We start from the raw sequence: 11,820 nt of genomic DNA, 5'->3' as shown, positions 1-11,820 counted from the left end.
AGTCAGGTGAGTGTCCGACTCTTGGTTTTGGCTCAAGTCGTGATCTCAGGTCATGGGATCAAGCCCCATGTCAGGCTCCACGTTCAGCAGGGAGTTGGCTTGGGATTTTCTCTCCCTCCCTCTCCCCCTACTCTCTCTCTCTCTCAAATAAATAAATCTTTAAAAAAAAAAAAAAAGGATGGCTTTGAGAATGGAAGGTCATGTAGTCCTATCTGTAGAGAAATCCACAAGCACGAGGACAGAGCCCACTACCGGGTTTCAGTGACGTTAACAGGAGAAAAGAACAGGTGGACTATAGTGTAAATACATCCCACATCCGCCTGCAGGATGAGGGAAGTGGATGACGTACTCTTGGTGCAGATCACAAAAAATGGCCCAGGGCAAGGTCTAGCAGCAATGACGACTCTGTCCAGAGTTGTCCTTAGTTTCATTTGCCTCATGGCAGAACATTTAGAAGTTGTTTGCTTGTCTTGCTGACAATATTGCCCCTCAGAAAGTAAAGAACCCAACAAGAGGGATTGTTTGTTCTTCAGGTCCTAATTCCAACCAGTAATGGAAGGGCCAATTGGCGAAGTGGAAAATTTGTGAGAGCGTAAGGCTGGACACAGTAAGGCATTTTGCCCTAGAACTCAGGAAGGGAGACTTCAGAAGGCTCAGAGAAAAGAAAGGTAGCATGAGGGTGAAGCAAAAGCAGGAGTCCAATAGATCTAGCTTTAAATCACACTTCTGCCTTCTTCTAGCTGTGTGACCTTGCTTAAGTCACTTAAACTCTCTGGGCTTCAGTTTTCTACAGAGATGACAAGGGAGGGAGGTAGAAAGAGAGAAGAAAAGACAGGAGGAAGGCACCATGATAGAAAGCCCCTGCTGACTTCCTGGGCTTGCTATGACAATTAGATGAGATAGCATACATGAAGGGCTAAGCACTGAGTAGGTATGCATGACAACTTCGTTTTCTGGTACTTTCTGTTTGGCCATCCATCCAAAAGGGTGAAAGGCCCTTAGAAACTAAATTCTGACCATGTAACGGTGAGGTATTTTAATGAAGAAATAAAAGAAAAGGTATCTAAAGAAATTGATGTAAATGCACAGAGAATCCTTTGATGATGAGACATGACAAAGGCAGAAAAGCAGGGCATCTGACCGATGCTGAATATGAAACAGTAACACGGAACTGCCAAAATCCTCTCAGGAAGGCCTGGCCCCAAATGAGCTAATTCTAGGAATAAGAAAAAGAGGCTGTTTTCACTTTTGTTTGCATTAGGAAGCAAAGGAAGGAGGCCTTGAAGACTGCAAGTGGGGGCATATAGTATGTTTTAATTAAAATTAGTTTTTAAAATTATAAGCACATAGAATTCCATAATAGAATTTCATAGAATTACAAAATAGAATTCCAATAGTGCCGCAGGGTATGAGCTTAAACATGAACTGGACAACAGACAACAAAGATAAAGACGACCTCTTGAACTCCCACTCCGCTTTGGTCTGCCCGCCACACAAACTCTGCCCATTAGCCTGGAAAGGGCCAAGCAGACATTGCTAAAAGGAAACCCTCAGAGTAACTTCAGAAGTTCTAAGAAAACAGCAAGGTGCTTTAAATGATTTTGAGTCTCTTGGCCCCAGACAAATTATGTTTCAGGATGTTGAGAGGGATAACATGTAAATGAGATCACTGCACTGGTGTTTGTAATCTTTGGGGAATAAGAAAAAAAACCTGGAAGCCTAGAGAAGGACACATGCTCCTATTTAAAGGGAAAATGGGGAAAAAATAAAAATAAAAAATAAACAGAGAAGATGGGAGGACGCACAAACTTTAGACTGGTAGGTTTCATCTTAATCACGCAAATCAGGCAAATTTCTAGAATACGTTACGGGAAGGGATGGCTTGCAAAACACCTAGAAGGGAGCTAGTGATCACAATGGCTTTAGAAAGCCCTTAAGAATAGCTCCAGACAGGGGATGCCTGGGTGGCTCAGTTGGTTAAGCATCTGCCTTCGGCTCAGGTCACCATCTCAGGCTCCCAGGATTGAGCCCTGTATTGGGCTCCCTGCTCAGTGGGGAGCCCGTTTCTCCCTCTGCCTGTGCTGACAAAAAAAATAAATAAAATCTTCTTAAAGAAAGATATTAGATGGCATGCTGACCAAATATGCACATAAAGTAGGTCTGAGGGGAGTAACAACATAATACAGACAGACTCCACCCAAAAAGAACAACCGGCAAGAACAATTTCATAGAGACGAAAGCACTCAGATGAGAAAACTTGGAAGTACAAGCTGAAACACTAACTAATGGCAGGAAGGTACAGGACAAAAGGAGTTTTCATTCATTCTTTCAACAACTATCTACTGAAAGTGCCAGGTACTGTGCTAGACACTGGGGACATACAATGGTGAGGAAAACCAGGGCACTGGCCGCCCTTCTGGAACTTAAAGACTATTGGAAGAGACAGCTAATAATCAATTTTGGTCCGTGAGCAAATCTATATTGACAAACTGTGATGAATAAAATTGAGTGCCAGTAGAGCATATGACAAAGGAACTCAGCCCAGTCAGGGGAAGGTTTCTCAGAGGAAGTGACACGGGCTGACTTCTCAAAGCTCGGGACGAATAAGCTAAGGCTGGGGAGGGTAAACAGTAAGTCAAGTAAGTCAACACTATGAAATGCCTGCTTACATGCCAGCTGTGGTCTCTTGCCCTTCCCCTGGCAGGGACTTAGCTGGGGGACTCAACATGCTTGCTAGCCAGGTGGGTGGGCTCAGCCAATGGCTTGGTTGGTGTGTTTTCCAGGGCCAAAGGGGCAGCTCTTATCAGGCTGGTGGGGTTAGGACTGAGGAGACAGCCGCATAGCTGGGAGAGCATTCTCGAACAGAGAGCTTGAAAAAATGAGTGGATATTTGGGGCTCACAGGAGCTAGGTTTCTCAGGGTTGGAGGAGATATGGAAGGGTTGCAGATATGGAAGGGGAAGAAGGCTAAAACAAATTCTCTGGTGTTGGACTGACAACGGATTTATCAGATGGACTCTTTTTTTTTAAAGATTGATTTATTTAGGGGCACCTGGGTGGCTCAGTGGGTTGGGGCCTCTGTCTTCGGCTCGGGTCATGATCCCACGGTCCTGGAATCGAGCCCCGCATTGGGTTCTCTGCTCAGCAGGGTGCCTGCTTCCCTTCCTCTCTCTCTGCCTGCTTCTCTGCCTACTTGTGATCTCTGTCAAATAAATAAATAAAAATCTTAAAAAAAAAAAGATTGATTTATTTTAGAAAGAAAGAGAGAGAGCACGAGCGGGAGGGGCAGAGGGAGAGAGAATCTGAAGCAGGGCTCAATCCCATGGCCCTGAGGTCATGACCTGAGCCAAAACCAAGAGTTGGCTGCTTACCCGAACACGCTACCCACGCGCCCAGTACGAACTCTGTTTTATGTACGTACATAGATAGGCTTTTTATGATTTTTTTTTATGATTTCCTTAACTTTTGCTTTTCTCTAGCTCACTTTACTGTACGAATAGAGTATATAATAGACATACAAGATACGTGTCAACCGACTGTTGTTGGTAAGCCTTCCAGTCAACAGTACCCTGTTAGTAGTGAAGATGAGAAGTCAGAGAATTTTATGTGGGCCTTTGACTGGGTAGGGATTGTCACCCTCTGTCCAGGGTCAATTGTATCTATATCTGTATATCTATAGATATGCACCTGTATGTGTAGATGTATACACACAGACACACATTTATTTCCTAGCTCTGGGGGGTGCCTGGCTGGCTCAGTCGGTAGAGTATGCAACTCTTGATCTCAAAGTCATGAGTTCCAGCCCCACACTGGGTGTACAGATTACTTTAAAAAAAGAAAAAAGATCTCTGGATACTATTTCCTAGCTCTATCCACTGAGAGGACCTAGAAACATGGTGCCCCAGTAATGAGTGCCCCAGAATGTGGGCACTAGCTACCATGCTCAATGAAAAGGAACCAGGGATCCTTAGATAAATTACTGACTTCAGTGCTGGGGAAGGGAAAATACAGCATGAACCAGGCAGGAACACCTGACTGGGTGACAAAGTAAGGAAGTGTTCAGAAGAAGGGACGTGTCACAAGGACAGAGGAGTCAGCTTTGAGCAGCAAAATGATGATCTAGAAGTTCTGCACATGCGTGGCACCATCTCCTGTGGACACCCACGGGAGGTCATGCCTGATCTCTACCTCTACAGAGATCCTGGAGAGATTGAAAAGGAAGAGTGGGCCACCACTGAAAAGGCTGTGACTCAGGAGGACTTTCAGGGTGAATGGAAGAGTCCAGCTTCTGAGTTCATTGCTACTCAACGTGAAGTCACAGACACCCTCTCTGTGCCTAGTCAATAGTTCCCTGCTGAGGACTGGTTCGCAACTCCCACTGCTCAGGCCACTGACTGGATAGGAACCCATTCCACTGAGTGGTCTTAAGTTGCTCATACACAAAGGCAAATCAAATGGAAATAAAGTTGACAGAAAATAGGTTTTTTTTAGATTTTATTTATTTATTTGAGAGACAGAGCACAAGTAGGGCAGAGGGAAAGGGAGAAGCAGACTCTCCTGCTAAGCAGGGAGACCAATGCAGGGAATCATGACCTGAGCCAAAGGCAGACACTTAACTGAGCTACCCAGGTGCCCCCAGAAAGTAGTTTCTAATATATATATGTTATAATCCTATATATATCCTATATATATATAATCCTATATATATATAGTTATAATCCACTATATATAGTGGATTATAACTCACTGAATAAAATAGAAATCCATCAGTCTGTGTCAAAACATTTAAAAAATATGAGTAAGTGGGGGAGAAGAAAATGTTCCACCTAAAAAACACCAACTAGGGCGCCTGGGTGGTTCACTGGGTTAAAACCTCTGCCTTTGGCTCAGGTCATGATCCCAGGGTCCTGGGATCGAGCCCCACATCGGGCTCTCTGCTCAGCAGGGAGCCTGCTTCCTCCTCTCTGCCTGCCTGCCTCTCTGTCTGCTTGTGATCTCTATCTGTCAAATACATAAATAAAATCTTTAAAAAAAAACCAACTAATAAATGAAGTGAGAATGATGGAAATTTAAAAATCGGGCGCCTGGGTGGCTCAGTCACTTATACATCTGCATTCAGCTCAGGTCATGATCCCAGGGTCCTGGGATCAAGCCCCACATGGGGCTCCCTGCTCTGCAGGAAGCCTGCTTCTCCTTCTCCCATTCCCCCACTTGTGTTCCCTCTCTCGCTGTCTCTCTCTGTCAAATAAATAAAATCTTAAAAAAAAAAAAACAAATGTAAAAAATCAACATTTAGCAACCATTATGGTAAAAATGGATTCAGGCAAGACTCATCAATGGATGCTAAAACTAGGAAGTAGAAGTTTAATGAGGAACAGAAAATCCAATTATCTTCCACAATGTACTTCACAATTACTTATTAATTACTGGGTATCTGGGACATGCCATCTTAACCTTAACCAGTAATGGGACAAATTGACATTGTGTGACTGTTGGTACAATGTACCAAGAAGAACATATCAATTTTGTTGCAGACCTTCCAAAAATGCTTACACTGAATCTAATCATTAGGAAATATCAAACAGACTGGAGCTGAGAGGTTCATGCTACAAAGTAATTAGCCTGTACTCTTCAAAAATGTCAAGGTCACAAGAGAAAGGATGAGAAATTATTTCCGTTTGTAGGAGATGAGAGACATGACAACTAAATGCAACTTATGCTCCTGAACTTAGGAAAGGCTTTATTAGGACAATCGGGGAAATCTGAATGGGGTCCTATGGGTTAGACAGTGGAATCACATCACTGTTGATTTCAGCTGGGGTCCTGTAGAAGAGTATCCTTTTTTTTTTTTTTAAGGAAATACACACTGATGTATGAAGGGATCATGGAGCAAGATGTCTACAATTAATCTCAAATGGTTTAGAAAGAAACACAAAGAGAGTGATAAAGCAATGTGGTAAAATGTCAACATACAGGGAAGCTGGGTGAAGGGTGGATGGCAGTTCGGTGTGCTTATCTTCATCTTTTCTGTAAGTATGAAAATGATTTCAAAATCAAAAGTTAAACACTGTTAAAAAAAAAAAAGTTAAGCACTGTTAATATAAATCAACTGGGGGGAAAAGCCAATGTGACCCTGCACTTACTTGCACTAATGCGAGTCTAGCCAGAATGAGGCTGCTGAACTCTTATGTGGGTCAGACCTCACTGGAACGTGGGATTTGGTTCCTGGAAGGTGAGGGGCCTGGATCAGATGAGGAACCGCGCTGAGGGGGTCTGGGAATGTTCGACCAGAAGAAAAAGCCAGGAGGATAGGGAGGTGCTTGACGTCTGTCTTCAGTTCTCCAAAGGGCATCTGGGACAGAGAAAGCAGACTGCTACAGGGAGACAAATCTCTGTTCAGTATGAGGAAGAGCTTTTTACCAATCAGAGAGCAAAAAAGAGGGATTGAGCTATTTTGGGAGCTCTGGGTCATAGGATGGAGATGCTCTGATAGAGGCGGGACTACCCATTCTTATCAAGCAAATTTATGAGTCTGCTCAATTCTGGGCCCAGTAATAACTAAGGTCCTTCTGATGCAGAGTCCATGGTTCTCTGTTTATCTTCAGGTGGTGAGAATTTGAGCCCTTCAGGAATGAGACGCACCCTGTGTCGGACTCGGATGAACATCTCCTTCTGTTCACATGGGGCATGACTCATCCTGCTTTCATGTGGGGCTATTTCAATACATAACATCCTTAGCACCTTGGAAAATTTATTTGTCCCCCAGAGATGAGCTGGTCACTGCAGTAAAAGTCAAAATGCTTTTATTTTAGAAAAATGTCATCTAACAACATGAAAATAGGACCTGAGAAAACAGAAAAACACACTTAGCAGAAAGTTTGGCAGGAACTTAAATGCTCCACATCTCAGGACCAAACACCTTCAGGTTGCTGGCAGCCTGCCTGCTCATATTCCTTGTCCCAGCACTTCTCACTCTTCATTAAAAAGTGAGCCCTTTTTTCGATCCAGTGCTTCCACAAGCTCACTATACAGAATGTTCACCTGGGAAAGAGAACAGCAGGTAGATTTCCTGAGACACAGGGAGATGTGGCACAGCTTCCCCGATTCTTAAGGGGAAGCGGGACCCCATCGCATGAGGTCCGTTCACTTGGGACAGTCAGCTGTTGTAAGGGAGAAGGTGCTTAAAACATAAAATATCCTTTGTTCTTATTTGGTAGCAAGACTTTTTTTCCCCCACCAAGCCTCTCCTGGTTAGCTAGTGGCCTAGATGTCTGCAACCCGGACAACCCCCTGGAGAAAACACCTCCAGAAACCGCCACTGTTGGCCCAATGGGCATCCTTCCTTACTTACACTGGCACGGACAGTGATGCACCCTTCCAGAATTCTGTCTTGGCATTCTTCTTAGATTCCACTTGCTCTCCCCAGGCTCCCCACTGACACCAAGTTCACCATCCTCCCTGGTTTTCGCTCTAACACGTTACTGTTTATAATCCCCTCTCGCAGTTCTATGGAACCACTGTGAGGAACAATGATCAGAATCCTTTCCCAGCCAAGGAAAGTAGGGCTGAGTCTTTACCAGGTGCCCAGATAGAACCTCTCTGCTCCCCAAGTCATTCTATCGACCCCTACCCTCTCCCTCCTCACCTGAGTTTCGTAGCTTCTCTTGAGGGAGCCAAGGTGGTCCAGAAAACGCAAGGCTAGGCCACACCATTTTTCTGCAGATACATACTTTCTCCTGCCATACATATATATGCCGGTGTTCCAGGACTTGATCATCAGCCAGAGAATCTCTGCTTCTGGGTAGCCTTCCTGAAATCCAAGAACAGTGTTAGCACCATGTCCCATTATTATTAAACAAACAGTGGGTGCGCTGTTAACACCAAGGAAAGAGCCACAGCCTCCATGAACAATCCCAAGCTCCTTGGGAGTAGGAGGAGAGCATCTTGAATGTTTGTCAGCTCTAAAATGCTCCACAGCAAGGTCTCATAAAGTGATATGTAAACTGAAAAAGCACCAAGGCCCACTTGGACTGAGTCTTGGTCTCCCTGATGCAGGAGAAAAACCCTATATCTTGTTGGGGACACCCCTTGGTGCTGTCCTCAGTCTATTATCTCCAATTCTCAGAGAAGCTTCTCAAGAAGCAGTTTTATTGAATCTATTCATTTCCTTGACCTGAATCATCAGTGTGTATTCAGAATAGAAATTATATTCATCTTTAGGTTTTGCATATATAGAGAGATTTATTTTAAGAAACTGGCTCCCACAATTGTGGGGGCTGGCAAGTTGGAAGTCTGTAGGGTAGGCCAGCAGGCTGTATATTCAGGTAAGAGATGATGTTGCAATCTTGAGTCTGAGATCTGTAGGGCAAGCCAGTGGGCTGGAGACTTGGACAGGATTTCACTGTTACAATCTTGAGACAAAATTCCTTCTTTGGACAATCTCAGTTTTTGCTTTATTTTGGAAGGTAATCTGTTTTATTTAAAGTCAACCAACTGTAATAAAAAAAAATACTAATCTTTTGTGCTGATAACACGTAGCTAGCTATGAACAAAAGGGGCCATTTCTAAGACGGTCCCTTCACTGAAGGGTAGTTTTTAATGCGGCTGGTGGCGAGATTTTGCAATAATGAAAAGGTTAGTTTGAGGAGCTACTTTCCAAGTTCTTGTATAAGAGATGGACCCCAAAGGGAGCATTCACGTGCTCAATTCAGGTTAAAGCCCTGTGTCTACACAACATCACGTGCTCAATTCAGGTTAAAGCCCTGTGTCTACACAACAGGCCCCTGAAGGGGGAAATGTGACAGAAGACTTGGGCTGCAGTTTCTTGGGAGTGTCTGTGATGTCTCAGCTGAAATTCTTTCACTCGTTTGGGTCTATAGAAATCACCATGCATAAAACACTCTGAGAATGAGGGTGCTAAGAGGGATAAAACAAAGCTCTTATCCTAAAGGACATATAGTGCCTTTGGGGAGACAAGGCATCCATGTACAGAGAGGACTACACAAGGTATGCGAGTAAGGACTAGTCAGAGGGACACGGGCATTAGGTGCTCTGACTCAGTTAAAAAAAAGAAAAACCAAAGGAGCATTAGACTGGCACAGTCAGAGAAGGTCTCAAATGCCACCCTGTCCCTGTCCACTCAGTAAACGCCTCTTCTTTCTTCAAATTCACAAGCCGAGTCAGGTGCTCCTTTCTCTCTGCTTCCATAGCAAGCTTTACACCCCTCTAATACCTCTATCATCTTGCTTTGGTACCATTTCTGTGTTCATCTCCTCCGCTAGACAGCTGAGTTCTGGGAGGTGTAGGGCAGTTTTCTTGCTCACCTTGGTGTCCTCAGAGTCGCACACCACGCCTGGCACATCAGAGGGGCGCAACAGATGTTTGACGGATGCATGCATGAGCGAATGAGTCAACACCCAGTCCAAGGCTCCCTCCTCCATGAGCCACTGCCTGAGCCCCCATGGCCCTCTGCACGCAGCACTACAGCAGCGCTTTCTAACACCATGTTGTTCATCTCCCCTACGATGCCGGGACTTCCTTGAAGGCAGCACAGCATCTACCTTCATAAAGTCACAGCCTGGCATGGTGTCTGACAGGGCTGCGACTGTAACTGAACAACCAAATGACTGAACAAACAAACCCGGCCTTAGGGCAGAGGAGAAGGAGCTAGAAGAGATGATCTGAAGCTCCACAACAGGCAAATGCACAGAAAGCACATGTGCGGCTGTCAGGGGTGGGGGTGGGGAAGAATGGGGAAGGGCGGCTGGTGGTTACAGGGGCTCTTCAGAGTGATGGAAATGTTACAGAATCAGACACTGATGGTGCTTGCACAATATATACCCAAATCCACTGAACTGGATGCTTGAACACCGTGAGTTTTATAATATATGAATTATGTCTCAATTAAAATTATAATGTAGACCTACAGAGAAAGAGGATTCCATGTGGGCAGAACCGAACAAATAAAGACCCGGACTTGCTTGAGGCTGTACATGTCTCAGGGGGACTAACCCCTGTTTGGCCTAAGTGGACAATTTATGTAGGGAAATTAGTGGGAAACAGGACGAGGAATGTGGGCTAGGGCCACCTAAGCATGTCCTAAAAGCTTTTCCTCAGAACATTAGTGTCATGAAAAACAGAAGGTCAATAAAAACCATCACATTAGTTCATTATGCATTTTAGGAAGTTTTATAGAAAAGACATCATGTGACTGTGCTTAATACAGGGCACGGAGACCATTTGCTGACATCTTGTGGAATGTAGTACATGAAACACTGGCCTGGAACATAAAGCGTTTTGCATCAGCAGCCACAGATTTGGGAATTTATTCTGCCAGTAATGAGATAACACTGAAAGTTTCTGAGAAGGGAATGGATAATGATGAAATTAGAGTCTAAGTAAGAGTGAAAAGCCAGTGGTGTTTAGAATGGACGTAGTGAGAAAATAGTGAGACCTGTTCAAATGGAATTGTTACGGATGAAGTGGTGAGGGCAGGAACTAACATGGCGGCAGTGGAAGGATGTAAGAAACATTCTGGAGGAAGAATCCATAAAACCTGGGAACTGCTTTGATACGGGAGATGAAAGATACATCAATTGAAAATGGCTCAAAAGTACATAGTTTAAGTGGCTGAGAGAATGCTGATACCATTGAAAGAAGAAACTGGAAGATGATTCTGGGGATACAGGATCAAGATAATGATAAGCTCTCTTTTAATCATGTCGGGCCTGAGGTAGCTTTGGGAGACAGGTAGGCTGTTGCAGGTATGGATTGGAACTTAGGTAATACTTGAAGTGTATCAATTCCCCTGAAGGACAGAGTTACAGAATGCAGAGAAGAAAAGAGCAGAGAATCATGGAAATGTTCACAGTTGGGTGGAAGAGTGAAACGACAATGCAGAGGAATGGTGTGAAAATAAAGGACAAAGGAAAAAATTCCAGTGAGGAGGCAGTGGCTAATAATGCGGGCCAGAGTAAAGACAGAGGCCACTAGATTTGTTAGCAGTTGGTAACTCGTGGTGCTGCTGACTACAGCGTGGCTAAAAGGGCAGAGAGTGAGGGAAAGAGTGGTTCAAGGTGAGGACAGACAGAGAGCTGGGACCTTGTAGGTCACATTCAGAAGTTTGGTCCTTAAGAGCAGTGGGAAACTACAGAAGAAGATTAAGCAAGGTAAAAGCATCATTCTGTTCACTTGGTGGAAAAGAAAGCGAGAGGTGCAAGGAGACCAGCTAAATGTTTCCTACAGTAGCTGAGGCAAAGATGGTAACTTGAACAAGGTTGGTCATGTTAGAGGATGGGAAGACGTGAATGAGTCTGAGATATTTAGGAGGCAGAGCTGACAGGACTTGGTGATAGATGTCTGGCTTGGGCAACTAGAAGAACGACAATACCATTCAATGAGTTAGGAAACAGCAGAGGAGTTTTATTTTCCTTTGTATTAGCTGCCCTCATGTCCAGCATTGCTCAGGAGAATCTTACCCTTCAATAAAGTAATGCATCAGCGCAGCTACTCACCCCAAAGTGACATAGACTGGCCTAGGTGAAATTCAAGTCCATGATGGCATTCGCTCTTAGGACTTTCTGCGGCTCATAATTGAAGCCAGTTTTTTCTGACCTCACCATCTTAATAAATGCAGCAGTCATACATATCTCTAACAAAACAAGGTGTTCTGGAATGCGATGACTGTCTCTTTAGGTTCTCCCTCGGGGCTCCTGAAGTGATTATTGTGCACATTAGTTTTAATTGAGATATAATTCAAGTACCATACAATTTACCTATTTAAAGTATCAATGTTTTTTGGTATATTCACAGAGTTCTGCAA

General features: G+C 44.2%; 1 protein-coding gene across 1 annotated transcript in view; it reads right to left on the bottom strand.

Moving 5' to 3' along the window:
• Positions 1-6,785: 6,785 nt before the first annotated feature.
• TEX11 (testis expressed 11) overlaps positions 6,786-11,820 on the bottom strand; it is a gene marked incomplete at its 5' end in the record, with an annotated part of 282,218 nt that continues 277,183 nt past the window's right edge. The window contains 2 exons of the mRNA XM_045072768.1: positions 6,786-7,040; positions 7,645-7,809. Of these exons, the coding sequence (XP_044928703.1) occupies positions 6,969-7,040; positions 7,645-7,809 (237 nt within the window). The remainder of the gene's footprint in view (positions 7,041-7,644; positions 7,810-11,820) is intronic.

The sequence above is a fragment of the Mustela putorius genome, unplaced genomic scaffold, assembly GCF_011764305.1.
Source record: "Mustela putorius furo isolate JIRA1106 unplaced genomic scaffold, ASM1176430v1.1 tig00004053_pilon_pilon_pilon, whole genome shotgun sequence".
In the NCBI taxonomy this organism is placed as follows: Eukaryota; Metazoa; Chordata; class Mammalia; order Carnivora; family Mustelidae; genus Mustela; species Mustela putorius.
This window is presented reverse-complemented; position numbering and strand designations above follow the sequence as displayed.